This window comes from Scyliorhinus canicula, chromosome 2 (assembly GCF_902713615.1).
Source record: "Scyliorhinus canicula chromosome 2, sScyCan1.1, whole genome shotgun sequence".
Classification (NCBI taxonomy): domain Eukaryota; kingdom Metazoa; phylum Chordata; class Chondrichthyes; order Carcharhiniformes; family Scyliorhinidae; genus Scyliorhinus; species Scyliorhinus canicula.
In genome coordinates, this window is record NC_052147.1 from 214,883,779 (window position 1) to 214,903,491 (window position 19,713).

At 42.5% G+C, this 19,713-nt stretch overlaps 1 protein-coding gene across 4 annotated transcripts in view; it reads left to right on the plus strand.

The window, feature by feature from the left end:
* Window positions 1-1,201: 1,201 nt before the first annotated feature.
* kcnj3a (potassium inwardly rectifying channel subfamily J member 3a) overlaps window positions 1,202-19,713 on the plus strand; it is a 348,840-nt gene continuing 330,328 nt past the window's right edge. For 3 of the 4 annotated variants that reach the window (XM_038789563.1, XM_038789567.1, XM_038789564.1), the window contains exons 1-2: window positions 1,202-1,897; window positions 4,091-4,307. In XM_038789563.1, the coding sequence (XP_038645491.1) occupies window positions 1,229-1,897; window positions 4,091-4,307 (886 nt within the window). In that variant the 5' untranslated portion in view covers window positions 1,202-1,228. Of the gene's footprint in view, window positions 1,898-4,090; window positions 4,308-4,970; window positions 5,381-19,713 lie in introns of those variants that run through there. The other variant, XM_038789565.1, reaches the window with a different exon arrangement.

The window sequence follows — 19,713 nt, forward strand, 5'->3', positions numbered from 1 at the left end:
AGAGCTGATTGTTTTACTCCAATTGTAATGGTCTCTTTTCTCATCAAAATTGGCTGATGCTCCCCTGTGTTCAAATGGCCGGTGCACATTCTCCATTTGTCTTTCCTTTCAGTACTTGAGAACTGTCTGAACACAGATCCCTCCCCAACATTATGTTTTGGCTGAAGTAGAAGCACGCGTTCATACACATATATATATATTATATATATCTATACTCACACACACATACATATACACATATATATATTTGTACATCTTTTTCTGTCGGCTTTAAATAAACCTCAGGGTTGCCAGGTTAAAAGAAACTCTGAATTCGCCCACGTGTACCATTCACTCGCTCGCCCGCCCACGTGCGCGCGCAGCGAGCAGGCATCGGAGCGCGCGCCCGGAGTGGAATGTGCGCTGCGCGTGGGGCGCGCGCCGAGCGGGATGTGCGCCGGGGGCGCGCCGAGTGGGCTGTGCGCCGGGGGCGCGCGCGGGGAGGGGGCGAGCGCGAACCAGCCAGCCCCGGGGAGACCCAGTGTGCGCGCTCTCACCTGCAGCACGAGGAAGCGGTCGGAGCCGCAGCGCTTCTCTCAGCCGCAAGCTGCCACCTGAAAGACGGCAATACCCGCACCGGGGCGGGAAGAGGTGGTGGAGGAGGAGGGCTTCACCTGCTGTGGGGATCGCAGGCGAAAATCACTACATTCAACCTTCATCGGCAAGAAGAAGACGAGCTAGCTGAGTGAGAGGGCGAAGTGGAGCCTGCAACAACATCAGCGACTGCGAATGCTTCATTTAACTTGCTTCAAGCATCAGGCACGCGGAATCTAGGCTCAAACAAAAAGAAAAGTAAGACGACAAGACAGGGCGGTAGAAATGTTAGAATCTGGGTAAACTTTTGGGGGAGATCGGAGGTGGTGTACTTATTAAAATAGAGACCTCTTCACAAGAGGAGCAGGGACGCTCCGGTCCCACTGGGCAACCTGCGGAGAGGAGGGAGGTTGGAGGACGATCGCCTGTGAAACGGGGCTTGCTGCAGATCGAGAACTAGTCGCGATGCTCTTGTGCGCATTTTCAAAGGGGCAACGAATCGGAGTTTCTTTGTTTGGCTCACCAAGCTAATTCCCTTATTTTATTTCATTTTTTTGTTGGGCAGGTAGTGGTTGGCTGGGAGCTGAACCACGCCAGGTGGAGAGGAAAGCAAGTTAAGGCTGTCAGAGTATTAATCTGGCCAGTTACCCATATTATGTCCGCACTTAGAAGAAAATTTGGTGACGATTACCAAGTAGTGACCACCTTGTCCAGTGGCTCTGGATTTACTCAGCCACCCAAGAAAAAGAGGCAGAGGTTTGTGGACAAGAACGGGCGTTGCAATGTGCAGCATGGGAACCTGAGCGGCGAAACCAGCCGTTATCTCTCGGATTTATTTACCACATTGGTTGATTTGAAATGGCGCTGGAATTTGTTCATTTTTATTCTCACCTACACGGTGGCTTGGCTTTTTATGGCGTCGATGTGGTGGCTAATCGCTTACATCCGCGGCGACCTCAACAAGGCTCACGATGAGAAGTACACCCCTTGTGTTGCCAACGTCTACAACTTTCCTTCTGCCTTCTTGTTCTTTATCGAGACGGAGGCCACCATCGGGTACGGATACAGGTACATCACTGACAAATGCCCAGAGGGGATCATTCTGTTCCTCCTTCAGTCCATCCTGGGCTCCATTGTGGACGCATTCTTGATCGGTTGCATGTTTATAAAAATGTCTCAACCCAAGAAGCGAGCAGAAACGCTGATGTTCAGCGAACATGCGGTGATTTCCATGAGAGATGGCAAACTGACTCTAATGTTCAGAGTAGGAAACCTCCGCAACAGCCATATGGTGTCGGCACAGATACGCTGCAAATTGCTCAAAGTAAGTGAGACACACTGCAAGAAAACATTTGTTTCAATAATCAATGCGTATGTTCCAGACATCAAGGCATCTTAACGTGTTTATGTGTTTTCACACATTTACCACAAGGATTTTATGCACAATTTAGGCAAGGGCTTGATTTATTGAATTGTGTGGATTTCTTAAAGGTTCTTTTGAAACCAAAGGACATAATCTTGCCAAGGGCTGTTTTAATGTGGGTGAGACTCCAGCACACATTTTGTGTAATATGCGGGGGCGGGTGTAGGGTCTTCTCGGGAATGATATGCTTCAGTTAAAAATGTCATTTAGCGGTAGTTCATTGGATCATTATTTGCCACATTTCCGCTTTACATTTATGCCACATTACTATTGGGCTAATTATTTTCTCTCCAAACCATTAATCACTTGCCTGCCAGTTCATTTGTCCTGGCTGGGGTGGAGGTGAAGGGGGAGGGTAGCGGGGGGGGGGGGGGGGGTGGAATCGGCGTCACCCACACAAAAAATCATGCCTGCACGATCAGTTAAATCCTTCAATTGAGGGTACAATGGAATTCTCTGGGACTATATGTTGCTCGGAGCAAACAAAAAGACTGGCAAATTAAAATCCACCCAAACCTGAGATTCCACCCTGAACCCCCGTTGGCTTAATTTGTGTTACATATACACACATGTTCCATGCATTTTGTACACGGATTTCAGAAACCACTTGGCTAACGGTCTGTCCCTATGGATCCAAATACCATAGTCATAATTATCCACATTGAAAATCTCGTCTTTTTACCCACCATTATTAAACAGCCTGTTTGAAACACTATCGGGATTCCAATTAAGAATTACAAATAGACCCATCACTTGAATGTGTATAATTCTGCCTGTAAGCATCGCTACTGAAACTGATGGAATAACAATTACATTGGAGACAGTTTTTGCATTTAGATTAAGTTGCGGTGTTAACACAGTCGTCATTACTTGGAATCAGATTTGGTGTGTTTAAGGGGGGGGGGGGGGGGGGCGGCGGTCAGATACTTAAATTGGACGCCTCTCCAGTGTGTAATTTCTAGCACAAATTTAATTCCACTTGTTTGAATCTTGCAAGTTCTAAAATTTATCGTTACAAGTGCTGACGGTCTTTTTTTTGATCTGGGGAGACAATTTTGACAGTATTTTTCTCCAAGATCTTCTTACTTTGCCCTACTGCCTAAAAATATGAACTAAGGAGCGATCTTTGGAAAGGAGCGCAGGTTAATGGGGTTAGAAAATGAATGGATATTTTTTGATCAGCTAACGACTTGTTCTCCGGATAGGGTGGGTGGGTAAATTTACACCTGTTCATGACACAGCAAGTGGCGACACCACAACCGTACGCATAATGGCCCTTCCCAACGCCCCCCCCCCCCCCCCCCCCCCCTAAGGAAAACACTTTCAGGAACGGGAAGGGTGCAGAGGAACTGATTTCAAATCCTGTAAGAGCTGGGCATTGCAGAACAGAGGAACCATCTGTCTCACTGTTTGGGATCTTGCTTTTGACTACAGCCATTGTAAATCAAACTTTGAAGCAGTTAATTGTTAAAGATGTGGTTGGAAACTTTTCCAAGGGACGGGATTGGGCGCTATATGCACAAGGTACACAGTTGATTAGATTGATGTTTGCATTGTCGGACCATTCTGACCCGACAGGAGACTGCCACCCTGACGCGCTTTATTCTAAACACTCGACTACAAATCCAGTAATACAATGACGAAAACAGAAAACCAGGTCATTGGATCAGCAAACGTATTCAGTAAAGAATTGAAAACTTCCACAAATTAGCCTTCGAGCGACCAGTGAATACATTTATATGCTGGCATATTAGTTAAACAAGATTTACATGGGGAGTGCCTCATGCACAAGCGAAATGCGAGTTAACATTTTCAGGACTGAATAGATGCCAAAGTAGTTCGATGGGGATTCCTCGATGGTGTTGAGGCGCGATCTTTTATGATAGGAAATGTTCCGATCCCTATTTAAATATATATAATTCATTCGTGTTATACACAGAGCCCACTCCTTAATCTGGGTCATCGAACCTGAATAGAGAATATTTTCACTCATTATTAATTGTTCAGCGGGTTGGCGGTGATGTAAAAGGGCTTTCAGGATGTCTTGACGAGTAGCTAGCCCAATGTTGATGTCTTCTCTCCACGCTTGTCTAGTCCCGGCAGACGCCTGAGGGTGAATTCTTGCCCCTCGATCAACTAGAACTGGACGTGGGATTTAGCACAGGGGCAGATCAGCTTTTCCTCGTCTCCCCACTCACTATCTGCCATGTGATTGATAGCAAGAGCCCTTTCTACGACCTCTCTCAGCGATCAATGCAAACGGAGCAATTCGAGATAGTCGTTATCCTTGAGGGAATCGTCGAAACGACTGGTGAGTAAAACGACCTGCACTTTCAGCAAAGCTTAAGTGCCAACGTGTCCCCTTGGGAATCGTACTGTGATCAAGTAACTGTTGAAGGAGATAACATTTTGTAATTGAACCTCAGAGAAATCAGTGTGGAAGCGCAGGGCGTTACATTAGTTGGAAGATGGGTGCTGCATATGTCATGAATCAGAAAGGAAAACTACAAATTCCAACTTGCTGTTCTTTTTTATAAATGCACAGTCAACCAACCTTTTATCATTGCGATTAATCAAAAATAATTGCAGTGTGTCATCAAATTCAGCCTCTTAAAAAGGAGTAACGAATTTCAATTTTAATTGAAACAGTGCCGATGGCATGGCCCTCCCTGAGTATCTTCATCAGTTATTATCTCTTAATATGTTCTTTTTTTGCCAAAGGCTGTGAAATACATTCATTCTCATTAGCGGAGGTTTCAATTAGTTACTTTTCCAGGAAAAGCAACGTAGTTCTGAATATGTTGAAGCATTTTTAGAACAAAATTAAATAAATAATGCAGTTGATGGGGATCATTGGTGTTTGTTTTTAGCACTTCCACTCACTTATTAAGTTATACCAGCGGGCATTGTTGTTTGCTCTTGGATTGTAAATGCAGATTGTTTTTGAACATAACCTCCATTATCTATTTCTTAGAAGCATTTACTGCCATTTACTGGGAAGCTACAGAAATGCAACAAAATGGACAATATGTGGGATATTGTTTCATTCGGAGAAGAGAACAAATACACTTGGGGAATTGAACTGGCAATGTGTGTTTTAAAGCTTATTAAATGTCACTTAAAGAACCTTTTAGCAGCCTCCAGGGGAAACATGTTTTATTTCTTATTCAGCAGGTCAAAAAAGTGACTTTATGGAACCTTAATTGTTACCTTTTAAAAATGGAATGGTATTAGCAGAATTAATCTTAGAAAAATACATCCAGGTGTGCTGCACAGTGTCAGTGAAAGGGACTTTCGAAAAGATCTAGTTATGGTCATGCACAAAAAAACTGATGCACAATAATGCATGGGATTTATGTGACAAATCAATTAAAAAACCATAAAGAGATATTTACTGTCGAGAGTTATTAAAGTATGACTTCTTCACATAATCTTTTCTGAAAAAAGCATCTTTTAATTATTGTCGTCAAAATATTGATCCATTTAGTTTTCAGTGGGATAATTCTTCTATTAGAATAGTGTTAGAGTGGGATGCTGGCAAATTGTATTCAACATTTGAATCCCAATAACCAATTCCTGCTCTTCTGAAAGTCAATTATTTTTATTGGAAGAAATGAAAACTATTGTGTTGCAATGATATTACATATAATTTTTGAAATCGTTTAATGTAAGAATTGTAATATCAGCAGGAAAAAACATATTTGCCTAAATATATGATAATGGCATGGCACATTTTAGGGAGCGTGGCTATCTGATTCTGTACTTTATAAGATACACCATCAGGTTACTAAAGAGAGTGCACAATGACATCAATGTTCATGCAATGTCTATCATTACTTTGATTCCTATGTTGCTAATATTGTACGTTGCTGATATCTTAAAATTTATATATAGTTTATTAAATAAAGTGTCTGCAAAAATGCACATCTGCACCATGAACTTTAGATGATACTAGCTTTCTGAGTATGAAACATAAAGTTTAGAGCTGTTTGTTCTATTGATAGATGCAGGTGAAAATGCTCCAATGCAGTAGCAATGCTCCTGATATGGTTTGATCATTTATTATTGGTCACCTTGGAATTATAGTGATAATAGCTGCTGTAAGTAGTTCATTCCATGCTAATATAATAAGTGTCTTGGAAACTAATATCTATAGTGACATGAGCATTAATTTACCTCAGGAGCTGTATAAAGAATTAGATTATGTGCCCTTCTGTATCTTTTTAATGCCTAGGTGGTTGACAGCATCTTTCTGTCCAGAATAGCGGTGAGGTTATTTTTTGATAGATATTTGGGAGTCAGTTGTTCATGTGAAGTGCCAATTTATGCATTTGATGTTACAGCTGAGCAACCAATTATGTGGTCCAGTCATCCAATTCCAAAGATATACATCGGCCATCCACATCAGCCAATACCATGTTTATGCAATGCTGCATTTATTTTCCTTGGTTTTTATTTTTGGAAGCTTATGCATCCATGTTGTATGACACCTAATTTAATTTGAGTATGAATTATGCCACAAAAAGTGAACTGATGGGCTTACTATTAGTGGTTACCATTGAATTTGTGGGGGAAGCGTGGATTTCATCTCAAAGGTTTTTTTGGGGCGTGTGAGTGAGATGTATCAAGAAACTGCAGAACAATTGATTCGCCATTTTGAAGATAAATGCTTTGTTTTTTGTTGGCTGTTTGATCCATATCTTGGTATTCCAACACGCCAGATGAATTCAAAATATTATGATTTCCAATGTGAAAAAGTCTATTACTATCCAGGATGCAAGTTGCTGCCACCGGACAAGTGATTGTCCTGGGTCTTGGAATCTCTGCAAGGAAAGATTTTGAAAAAATGCAGCTTCCGGACAATAGGGAACAGGATTTACTTCAGGATAACTGTGGAGTAAACTAAGAATGATAATTGGACAAAGAACAATCATGTACAACTTCAACTATTGCACAAGATAAATTAAAGGCATGTATATTACATGAAAAAATGCTGTCTCATGTTAAAATAGATCTCTCCAAGCCATTCTTAATTATCAGATTGAAGGAATGCCTGAGTGTTTTCTCAACTCAATTTATTCATGGACACCAATGTATCTCTATTGTACAACAATTTGGAATGCACCTTGTAGCGCACAAGCAGGTTGCACACAAGCAAGGTTCCCTTTTTGATATGCTCAAACATGGTCATATGGCAATATTAAAAGAACCACAAAATGGAACAAGTAGTCTGGACACAACATAGGTAAACAAGAGGGAACATTGACAGGCATTATGTACTGTTCTATGTCCAAATATCAGAGCAGAGCCTCAGTTCTATATATGTGGATCCTGTGAATCTGCTTGCATTTAAAGAGATGTGTAGGGCACACTTTTCTTTGGATGTACAAGTGATGCCAGTGCCATAAATCCAATTAATTTCATACTTCTCAAATTCCATAAGTTTTCTGTTATCTAAATGTCTCTCTATACCACAGAAATATATTGTCTACATTGATCTGCACCTAGGGCTGGACCAGTACCAGAAAGAGGCATCTAAGACAATGACTTTTCTTTTTATTCTCATTTTTTCCCCGTAAGTCCAAAGATGTGCACATTAGATGGATTGGCCATGGTAAATTGCCCCTTAGGTTAGGTGATGCTACAGAGTCAGGGCATGGTATGGTGCTTTTTCAGAGGGTCGATGCAGACTCGATGGGCTGAATGGCCCCCTTCTGCACTGTCTGGATTCTATGATTCTAATGCCTAGTGTGTTTTTTATGCTCTTATACGTTGTTTTGTGAAGCTTGCTTTCAGTTCAGTACTTTCCCTGCTGTAGCGTTATGTAGATTAAGAACTTGTGGTGGGAAATGTTGCAGTAAGCTTAGATAGCTCATTGTTGTAGCACGGCGTATCCTTGATTCCGTACATCACTGCATCACCAAGCCATATTCAGTTTTTAAGGTTGCACAGTATGTTCTGGTGCTGCTGTTTATATAAGTACCAGGGCATTAGAAAATTACAATGGTTATCTCATCAAATAAGTGACAGCATTATATTTGCTTCAAGCCTTTTTATAAACATTTACTATTTATGGAAACCACATGTTGATTTTTCAAAATAATTTGATGCACCTCACAGCCTTTCAAAATACTCCATTTCCAACAATTATATTCCAGTAAGATTTCTCACTGGTATTTTATAATATTGATTTGGGTTGGTGTGATAATTATTCACCTGATCTGATTTCTGTTTAATTAATCTGTCATCACTTCGCACTGGTACCAGTAATGTTCCAACCAGGTAAAACAGTTTGTTTCTTTGGTTTGATTGGTCAGCAATGGAGAACTTAATTGTCTCCCCCACCCCTCCATCAACTATGTTTTGTAGGATGCTTGGTTTGTTTGAAGAAACTGCAAAGAAAGAATATACTCTACATTATAGAGTGGTATGATAGTGCCCTTCAGTTCAAAGCCCATGTTCCCCTGTGCCATCTGGAAAATTCTGAGTGGAGATGAATAACCTCCTTGATCACTGAAGAAAGCTTCAGGATGCGTTGACATTTTACACACTCTCATCCCATGGCAATTGGTTTGTACATAGCTAGTATGTAGAGGCCTGGGAATGTATCAGCTGTCTTCTCTTTTAAAAAAAATAAATTTAGAGTACCCAATTCTTTTTTTTCCCAATTAAGGGGCAATTTAGTGTGGCCAATTGACCTACCCTGCACATCCTTTTCGGTTGTGGGGGTGAGACCCACGCAGACATGTGGAGTATGTGCAGACTCGACACGGACAGTGACCCGGGGCCTGGAAAGAACCCGGGTCCTCGGCGGCATGAGACAACAATGCATCAGTTGCCTTCTCGAACTGGAGAATAGCATGATATTGTGTGAGAGGGAGATTGAAGATTATAAAATGAGGCGGATTGTAATACATATCAAATGTGTGAATGATGTTCATTAATACAATTGGAAATTTAAATACATAATATAATACTGTTGCACTAATTTATTAGTTGAGCTGTACATCTTAGAACCTGCGACAGCTAATTAGTCCAGCGACGTGTCAATATTGCCGTATTGAATTTCTAAAATGCAGGATTCCTGAAATGAAATAATATTGTAAGCTTGCTCTTAAGTTTAAGTATCCAAATATTTCTGAAAGATTTAGTCACTATTCAATTTCTTATTGGGATTATATAAAATTTTAATAATTCATGTACAGTTTGGTGATTTTTCAACATTGCATTTTACTTATTATTTTATACTCATTATAATCAGTAACCAAATTGAAGGATTATCTGTTCCTCTTATGTGCTGTTTGGTTCAAGTTTAAAGTCAAGTACAGACCTTGACTGTGAATTATAATAAAGATAAATCTTTAAAATTAATTGCAACATTGAACAAAAAAGCTGTGAAATTCTTATTTATAAAGAAAGATTCTGATTGGATAAAATTGTTGTACAGCACAGAATAAATACATAATAGAGAGCCTGGAAACCTTTCATTACTTTATGTTCCAGCTATTGACGTCTTAGCAGCAACTCTACGATTGAGTGGTGAAAGTTTCCAAGTCTCTAAATTGTATATTCATTGTGCTTTATATTTTTCATTCAAACAGAATGAAATCCTTCAGGTTTTGGTTAATATTTTGTACCTTTGAATTTTAAATATATAGACTCTCTCTGAAGCTAAAGACATATCTAACTCCAGGATCGTTCTGGTGGATGTATAGACTCTCTCTAAAACTAAAGACATCTAACTCCAGGATCGTTCTGGTGGATGTATAGACTCGCTCGAAAGCTAAAGACATATCTAACTCCAGGATCATTCTGATGGATAAAGAAAATCTCAGTCTTACCTACTCACTACAAACTGACTTCAATCATAACACTCTCCTTCCTTCATCTTACTTTTGACACCTGATGCATGGGACTCACAGACTTGTCTCCAAGTTCAGGCAGTTCAGTTAGCTCTGTCTGCATTTGGTCCTGATTTGTTTAGCATTCCAACTCACAACTCAGTTGTTTTTACCCATCTGCTCTTCAGCACTCATTTTTTAAAATCAGATCCACTGACTTCTGTATCAATTCTTTTTCAACTCAGGTCCTCAGAGCTAAAGAGCCAGCTTTGAAAGCAGACCAAGGCAGGTCAGCAGCACGGTTCAATTCCCGTACCAGCCTCCCCGAACAGGCGCCGGAATGTGGCGACTAGGGGCTTTTCACAGTAACCTCATTTGAAGCCTACTTGTGACAATAAGTGATTTTCATTTCATTTCAACTGAAGTTCAAAGTTTGTTCACATCATCAATCTGTCCCTTTCTTAATGTACTGATTTCTCTCCTTCAAAACTGCTATCATTACCAGCACTTAAAAAACTTACCAAAAACCTCTAAAATAAAAGGAAAATATTGCGGATGCTGAAAATCTGAAATAAAAAATGAAAATACTGGAAAAAGCTCAGCAGGTCTGGCAGCATCTGTGGAGAGAGACACTGAGTGAATGTTTTGAGCCTGTATGACTCTGCTTCAGGGCTCTTGTATTGAAATACAGTCGACAACCTTCCTTTTAAGGTCGTAAATTCTACCATGACTAACGAATATCAACTTGTGGGAGACAGCCAAATTCAATTTTACTCTGATTTGATAAGTTACTATAGTCATAAATAACTAGCTATACTCTTTTTTTTAAAATTTAGATTACCCAATTATTTTTTCCAATTAAGGGGCAATTTAGCGTGGCCAATCCACCTACTCTGCACATTTTTGGGTTGTGGGGGCGAAACCCACGCAGACACGGGGAGAATGTGCAAACTCCACACAGACAGTGACCCAGAGCCGGGATCGAACCTGGGACCTCAGCGCCGTGAGGCGGTTATGCTAACCACTTGGCCACCGTGCTGCCCTTACTAGCTATACTCTTAAGGTTAATTGCTACATTACATCTGCCTTTTGTGCATTACCTACATAACGCCCAACGTGAATTAAACAAGCCATCACGGTTTTTAAATTTTTGCTGTTATCCAAAGTTGTGTTGAAAAAATAGACTTTCCAACATGTTTGTTCTTGGTTCCATTCAATTCCACAACATGTTCATAGCTAAATCAGGATGAGTAATGATGAAGAAGACATGATGTGTAAGTGCGCTTTTCTCTTTCTGGATTTCCTAATTTTCTTTTACCACGTTCTTAATCTCAGACTGCCCCTCTTACATTTGTTGTTTGATTAACTAAATTACCCTTCCGTGACATTAACCTCACTTTGCTCTTTAACATAATTGACCATTCACTCTTTTTTCATAGCTTTCCTCTGTGACACTGCCTTCTCCTCGTTTCATTAGTACCTAATCGAATGGTTGCATTTTCATTTTAATTCCAACATAAGGGTCGTCCTCTCTTTACTCCTTACATATATTTTTCCCATGGTGGCAATGCTCACAAATATAACTCATTTACATGCTGACGGTACTACCTTCCCACATATAGATTTGAGTCCAAAAATGTTAGTATACTGTTTAAATAACTGTTGGACGCCAATTGCTGGATGAGCCAGAACCTAAGCTCAATACTGGCAAGAGTGAAGGTAACCACGTTTGTCTCCTGCCAGAAATTTTAAACATTGAATCCATCTGTTTCCAGGGCTGTTCATTCAGTTTGAAATCATTGTTATGCCACTGAGATATTAGTGTTGGGATACTCAATTCCAAAATTCCATTCACCATCCAGGTAGCCTGAAAGCCTCATGCACACAGTGTTTGTTTTCTCCAAACCTTCCCAGCATTACAGTATTGATGGTAAAACGAATCCAGAACTCTACAGGCCTTATTTTCATCTGCATAAAGTACATATGGAAGTATACAGGAACATAAGAAATAGAATCAAAAGAAGGCTTTGTAGCCCATTGACCTGTCTGCCATCCAATAAGATCATGGTTGATCTGAACCTGGCCTCAATTCCACTTTCCTGCCTGTTCCCCATAATCTTTGAGTATCCTAAAATTCAATAATCTATTGATCTTAGACTTGAAGATATTCAATGACATAAATCTCTGGGATAGAGAATCCCAATGATTCACTGACAGGCCAGGAAAAGAACTTCCTCGGGCGGATTCTCCGTTAGCCGATGCCAAAATCAGGGCTTGCAATTGAGGGGAGAATAGCTCCCGACGAATCGTGATGCCCCGTCTCCTCAAAAACGACGCCAATGTGATGCACCCCATGTGCAGTTTAAATACCATTTGAAAAAATTAAAATGAAAATCGCTTATTGTCACGAGTAGGCTTCAATTAAGTTACTGTGAAAAGCCCCTAGTCGCCACATTCCGGCGCCTGTCCGGGGAGGCTGGTACGGGAATTTGCATATCATTAGTGGATCCACCCGCGATTCTCTGCTACTGATGGTCTAAGTTCCCGTTGGCGCGGTCCACATGCGCTCTCAAACATCATGAACCTGGCATGGTGGCTGCTGAGAGAGAGAGTGTGTACAGACAGTGTCCAGCTCTGCCATACTTTGCTGACAGTCATGTCGCTGGCTGGGGGGCTTCTGCCAGGGCCAGGGGAGTGGGGGGGGGGGGGGGGTGGCCAGGTGGGCTGTGGGGTCGGGGTGGATGGTACGCAGCACCATTACCGCAGCCGGCAAGACAGCCATGCAGCTGCGCATGCCGCTGACAGCCCGGTTTAAAAATGGTGCCCTGGGTCATATAGGTGACCCCCCGGGGCACTCCCTGGGTGTCCTCTGGCCCCAGCCAACTGATCAGCTGTATGGGCGCTCCAGCACAACCTGTCCCATCTTTCAGCATCAATCAGTGTATGTGTGGGTTGTATTGTTTATGCGCGGCTGCAGCTTGTCAGCCCTGCGAATGTCCATCAAGGACCCGGCGTATACTGCACTGTTTTTCATGGGATTCGATGATGTTCCATGCGGCACCGGTGCTAGCCCCTCAGCAGTAACAGAATCGGTGCAGGTGGGGTGCTGGTTTTCCTGTCATAGAAGTCCACGGATTCTCCGCTGGCGTCAACATTTAGTTGCAGAAACGGAGAATCCGGCCCCTCATCTGTGTATTGAATGAGCGACCCCTTACTCTGAAATTATGCCCCTTAACTCTAGACTTTCCACACAGAGAAACATACTTTCAGCTTTTATGCTATAAAACCCCTTATAAACAATAAGAAATAGGAGTCGGAGTAGACCATTTAGTCCCTAAAACCTGCTCTGCCATTTAATGTAATCTTCTACCTCAGCTTCAAACTCTTGCCCACTTAACTCCATGCGAAATCAAAACTCTATTGATGTTAATTGTAAAATACTCAATGAAGAAACACCCACAACTCTCTGAGATAGACTATTCCAAAGATTTACAACCCACTCAGGGAAGATAGTTCTCCTTATGTCATTTTTTTTGTTGTGCTTTTTAATAAATCTAGAGTACCCAATTCAATTTTTTTCCAATTAAGGGGCAACTTAGCATGGCCAATTCACTTACCCTGCACATCCTTGGGTTGTGGGGTGAGACCCAGGCAAACAAGGGGAGAATGTACAAACTCCACACGATTTCTCCTTATTTTAGTCCTAAATGATTGACCTCTTCTCCTGAGGCTCTGCCTCAGCGTTCTAGATTTCTCTGCCTGACAAACAACCTCTCAGTGTCTATCCAGTTGTGCAATGTTTCCTTACTTGGACTTAAAAGATGAACACTCATTAACTATTGGAGGTAAAGCAAAAAAAAAAAAGCATCTCCTTCCCCTCTGCACTTATCTTTGAATCTTAGGTTTCAATAAGATCACCTTTCATTCTTCTAAACTCCAATGAGTATAGGCCCAACTTGTTCTTCATAAGACAATCCTTCATTCCAGGAATCAACCTAGTGAACGTGCTCCATGAACTGCTTGGTACTGTACATGTCAAATTTTTTCCTCATTCACTTAACCTATCAATTTTGCTTTGATTTGATTTGATTTATTGTCACATGTACTGAAGTACAGTGAAACGTATTTTTCTGCGGCCGAGGGAACGTACACAGTGTGTACAAAGTAGACAAAAGAATAATCAACAGAGAACATTGGCAAATTGTACATCGACAAACAGATTGGTTACAGTGTGGAACAAGGGGCCAAACAAAGCAAATACATGAGCAAGAGCAGCATAGGGCATCGTGAATGTGTTCTTACAGGGAACAGATCAGTCCGAGTGGGAGTCATTGAGGAGTCTTGTAGCTGTGGGGAAGAAGCTGTTCCTATGTCTGGATGTGCGCGTCTTCAGACTCCTTGGGCAGGATTCTCCAGCCCTTCCCGCGAACAAGATCTTCCAGTCCTGCCAAAGGTGGGAGAGGGTGTAGAAAAATCCAGCCTTTGTGTCCTCACAACATACCTTCCGAACTGTCTTTGTATTGGCATAAGCATTAGCCATACACTTGGTCACTTTATCCAATTTGTTAATATAGATGGGAAATCTTTAACCCCTCAGTCCTGATCTCTGTGGCAACCTGAAAATGATTCATTTATTGCTACCCTGTTTTTTGTCAAATGGTCAATCCTCTATCCATGCTATTATATCAACACCACAAGCTCTTATCTTGTGGAGTAACCTTTTATGTGGAACTTTAATAAATGCATTTTTGAAATTCAATGATACTATATCCACTTGTTCTCCTTTATCCACTCTGTTGGTTACATCTTTAAAGACCTCTGATAAAGTTATCAAACACAATTTCCTTTTCATAAAAATATGTTGACTCTGCTTAATTGTATTATGACTTTCTAACTATCCTGCTACTACTTTCTTAACAGGGGATTCCAATATTTTCCCAAAAGACAGGTGTTTGACTAACTGGTTTATTGTTTCCTGCTTTCATGGCTTTATCCGTTCTTGTGTAGAGGTGTAACGGTTAGAGTTCCCAATCCTCTGGAACCTTTCCAAAGCTGAGAGATGTTAGAACGATTACAACCAATGCACTCGCCATGTCTGTTGTCACTTTTTATCATATCCTAGGATGCTGAGGAGTTGTGAGCCTTTACTCCTATAAGTTTGCCTAAAATGTTTTCTTTTGTGAAATTGACTATTTTAAGTTCTTCCACTTTGTGCCCTGTTTTTCTGTGATTATTGGGATGCTTTAGTGTCTTCTACTGTGAAAACAGATATAAAATATTGTTCAAAGTCTGCTCTTTCTTTGTTTTCAATTATTAATTCCCCCAATCTCACCCTGCAAGGGGCCAACATTTACTTTAGCAACACATTTGCCTTTTATATACTTGTAGAAGGTTCTATTTTCTTGCAAGTTTACTTTCACAAATTATTTTTGAAACTTTTATTATTTTTTGGTCATCCATTTTATTGGGTCTGAAACTGGCATCTTAAACCTAAATAAAGGCAGTTACAAAAGTAGGAAGAGAGAATTGGCTAAAGTAAATTGGAAAAACAGATTAAAATTTAAGACAGTAGATAAATAGTAGCAAACAGGTGTGGAAATATTTTATAATTCTCAACTAACGCATATTTCCAATCCTCTGGAAGCTTGCCAAAGCCGAGTGATGTTAGAACGATTACAACCACTGCACTCAGCATCTCTGTAGTCACTTTTTATCATATCCTAGAATGCTGAGGACTTGCAAACCTTATCATCGCAACACTTAGAGTCTTTCCTTTCACTTTGATGCCATTTTTAACTTCTTTCATTAGCCATGGATGGTTTGTCCTTCTTGTAGAGTCTTTATTTCTCAATGAAATACGCCTTAGTTGAGAATTATAAAATATTTCCACAACTGTTTGCTACTATTTATCTACTGTCCTAAATTTTAATCTGTTTTTCCAGTCTACTTTAGCCAATTCTCTCTTCCTACTTTTGTAACTGCCATTATTTAGGTTTAAGATGTTAGTTTCAGATCCAATTTTAAAACACTCAAAATAAATGTGAAATTGTACCATATTATGACCTATGCCACTTTTATTTGTCTAATCTATATGGAGATTAAAAATGGCCATGATGAGGGCAGCACAGTGGCACAGTGGTTAGCATTGCTGCCTGCGGTGCTAAGGACCTGGGTTCGAATCCCGGCCCTGAGTCACTGTCGTGTGGAGTTTGCACATTCTCCCCGTGTCTGCGTGGGTTTCACCCCCACAACCCAAAGTTGTGCAGGTTAGGTGGATTGGCCACACTAAATTGCCCCTTAATTGGAAAAAAAATAATTGGGTACAATAAATTTTTTAAAAATTGCCCATGATTATTGTTATATATTCTTACAAATCCCCAATTGTTTCTTCATTCATCCTGTGCCCCACAGTCTCGCTACTGTTAGGGGGAAGACAAGGGAGAATCACCGGTAAGTTTCCCTTCACATTGCTTACTGGATTGGGCAGTATATGCTGGCCTTGCCAGCAACACTCACATCCCATGAACAAATAATAGTAACCTATAGAATACCCTCATCATAGAATTATTTCTCCTACTACTTATTTCCACCGAAACTGATACCTTGATCTTCTGAGCAAAGGTCATTTTACACCACTGTACTGATCTCACATCTTATTAACAAAGCTATCTCACCTCTTTTTCCTGTTTGCTTATCTTTCCGAAATGTCAAGTGTTCATGAGTATTTAGTTCCCAACCTTCTTCCACCTTATAACCACCACTTTGGAATGGCTATCAGGTGATACCAATTTCTTAATCTGTGCCATCAATTTCTTCAAACGTGCATATGTTCTTCAAACATATTAATAGTAAAGATTAATGAAGGATAGAGTGGGGTTCATAAGGGACAAGCAGGGTAAGCCGTTCACTGAAGCAGAGGTCATGGCAGAGGTAATAAATGAGTACTCTGTTTCTGTCTTTACCAAAATAAAAGATGGTGACAATGGCCCAGTTGAAAATGTGGGTGTTGAGCAACTGAGTAGTAGTATAGTGATAAAGAACAGGTGCTAAAAAGACTAGCAGCACTCCAGGTAGAGAAGTCGCCAGGCCCGGATGGATTGCATCCTAGATTTCTGAGAGAGGTAAGGGAGGAAATTGAAGAGAAATTTTCCAGGCCTCTCTGAACACGGGATTAGTCTCGGGAGACTGGAGGATTGCAAATGTGATGCCGTTGTTTAAGAAAGGGGCAAATGATCACCCAAGAACCTACAGATTTGTCAGCTTGAAATCAATAGTGGGAAAACTGATGGAGGCCATAATACAGGATAAGATACATTTACACTTGGAGAAAAATAAGTTAATACTACATAGTCAACATGGCTTTGTTAAGGGCAGGCCATGGGCGGGATTCTCCGGTCCGTTAGCTGTATTTTCCAGCACAGCGTGCCCCCGCCAGCAGCAGGATTCTCCTTTCCTGCAACCGGCCAATGGAACTTCCCATTGTCGCCACCTCACGCCATCGGGAAACCCTCGGTCGTGGGTGCACTGCCGGTAGATCGGAGGATCTTGCTCACGGAGAATTCCGCTGCATGTCTGTCAAATTTAATTAAGTTCTTTGACGAGGTAACATAGGCAGGGGAGGGTAGTGCCATTGATGTTATATATTTGGACATTCAGAAAACATTCGATACGGTGCCACATGGCAGCTTGGTGAGCAAATTAGAACTGTTTGGAATTGATGGGTCCTTGGCAGCATGGATTAGAAGTTGGCTAAGAGATAGGAAACAGAGAGTAGGTGCAGCTGGCCACTTCTCAGGTTGGAGACAAGTTGAAAGTGGTGTTCCTCAGAGCTCAATAATGGGGCCCTTGCTTTTTCTGATTTATATAAATGATTTAGAGATGGATGTTGAGGGCAAAATCTCTCAATGTGCAGATGATACTAAGTTAGGGAGAATAGTGAATTCAGAGGGACATTGAAAAGTTGGCCAAGTGGGCAGATGAATTTCAATGCAGAGAAATGTGCGGTAACGCATGCTGGGAGAAGAAACATGGGGAGACAATACAGGCTCAATGGTGCAACTTTGACGGGAGTACAGGAGCAGAGGAGCCTCAGAGTTCAAATGTATAATTCTCTGAAGGTGGCCAGGCAAGTTGAAAAAGTTGTTAAGAAGGCTTATAGGATCCTTGAGTTTATAAATAGAGGCATAGAGTGTAAAAGCAAGGAAGTGATGCTGCACCTCTGCAAATCATTGATCAGACCACATTTGGAATATTGTGTTCAGTTCTGGGCACCTTGGGCGCGATTCTCCGCAAATGCGGAAAGTCGTAAAGGCTGCCGTGAAACTGGCCGTGTTTCATGGCAGCCTCCGCGCCCCCTCCCGGGACCCGATTCTCCCCCCCGGGCGGGGCTAGCAGCGCAGCCCCGCGAAGCATGGCATCGCGGGATTAGCGACCGTCGCTAAGCCCGTCGCCAAGCGTCACGGCGGCTGACGCGCACGATGACGTCAGCCGCGCATGCGCGGATTGGATGGCTCCAACCCGCGCTTGTGCGGATGACGTCATCACGAAAATGCGTCAAAGAGGCATAGAGTGTAAAAGCAAGGAAGTGATGCTGCACCTCTGCAAATCATTGATCAGACCACATTTGGAATATTGTGTTCAGTTCTGGGCACCTTGGGCGCGATTCTCCGCAAATGCGGAGAGTCGTAAAGGCTGCCGTGAAACTGGCCGTGTTTCATGGCAGCCTCCGCGCCCCCTCCCGGGACCCGATTCTCCCCCCCGGGCGGGGCTAGCAGCGCAGCCCCGCGAAGCACGGCATCGCGGGCTTAGCGACCGTCGCTAAGCCTGCGCGCCAAGCGTCACGGCGGCTGACGCGCACGATGATGTCAACCGCGCATGCGTGGATTGGATGGCTCCAACCCGCGCTTGCGCGGATGACGTCATCACGCAAATGCGTCACACCCGCGCATGCGCGGGCCGTAATGCCCCTCAGCCGCCCCGCGGACTGATCCTGCGGGGCGGCGGAGGATCAAAGAGTGCGCGGGTATCGGACCCACTGCCCGCGATCGGTGGGCACCGATCGTGGGCCCATGCCACCCTTGGCGCGGCCGTGCCAATCGGTGCCATGGTTGTCCGGAACGGTATTTTGCGGCCGTTTTCACGAATGGTGAGAGCAGGTGTGTTTGCGTTCGTGAAAACGGCCGTAAAGGCCTGGGAACTCGGCCCATCGGCCAGGGGAGAATCGCTGTTTGCCTTAAAAAACGGCGAGCAGCGATTCGTGTCGTGGGGGGGGGGGGGGGGGGGGGGGGGGAGGAGAATAGCGGGAGGTCGGGAAAAATGTCGGGAAGGCCCTCCCGTTATTCTCCGACCCGTCGTGGGCAGCGGAGAATCGCGCCCCTTATTTAAGGAAGGATGTTAAGGCCTAAGAGAGAGTGCAGATGAGATTTACTCCAATAATACCAGGAATGAGGAATTTTAGATACAAGGACTGATTGGAGAAATTGGGCTTGCTCTCCTTGGAGAAGAGAAAAGTAAGAGGTGAACTTACTGGGGTGTTCAAACTTATGAACAATTTTGACAGGGTAAAGAAGGATATTCTGTTTCCAGTAGTTGGGGATGGTCAAGATGGTCAACAAGAGTGCTAGCAGTGAGATGAGGAGAAACGTCTTCACTCAGTTGTTGGGATTTGGAATGCGCTGCTTGGGAATGGTGGAGGTAGATTTCAAAGGAAGTTTCAAAAGGATATATATTTGAAAGTGATGAATTTACAGGGCTACAGAGATAGGGCTGGGGAATGGGACTAGCTGGGTAGCTCTTCCAGGAGACGGTGCAAACAACCAGGGGCTGGTTTAGCTTGCAAGGCTAAATCGCTGGCTTTTAAAGCAGACCAAGCAGGCC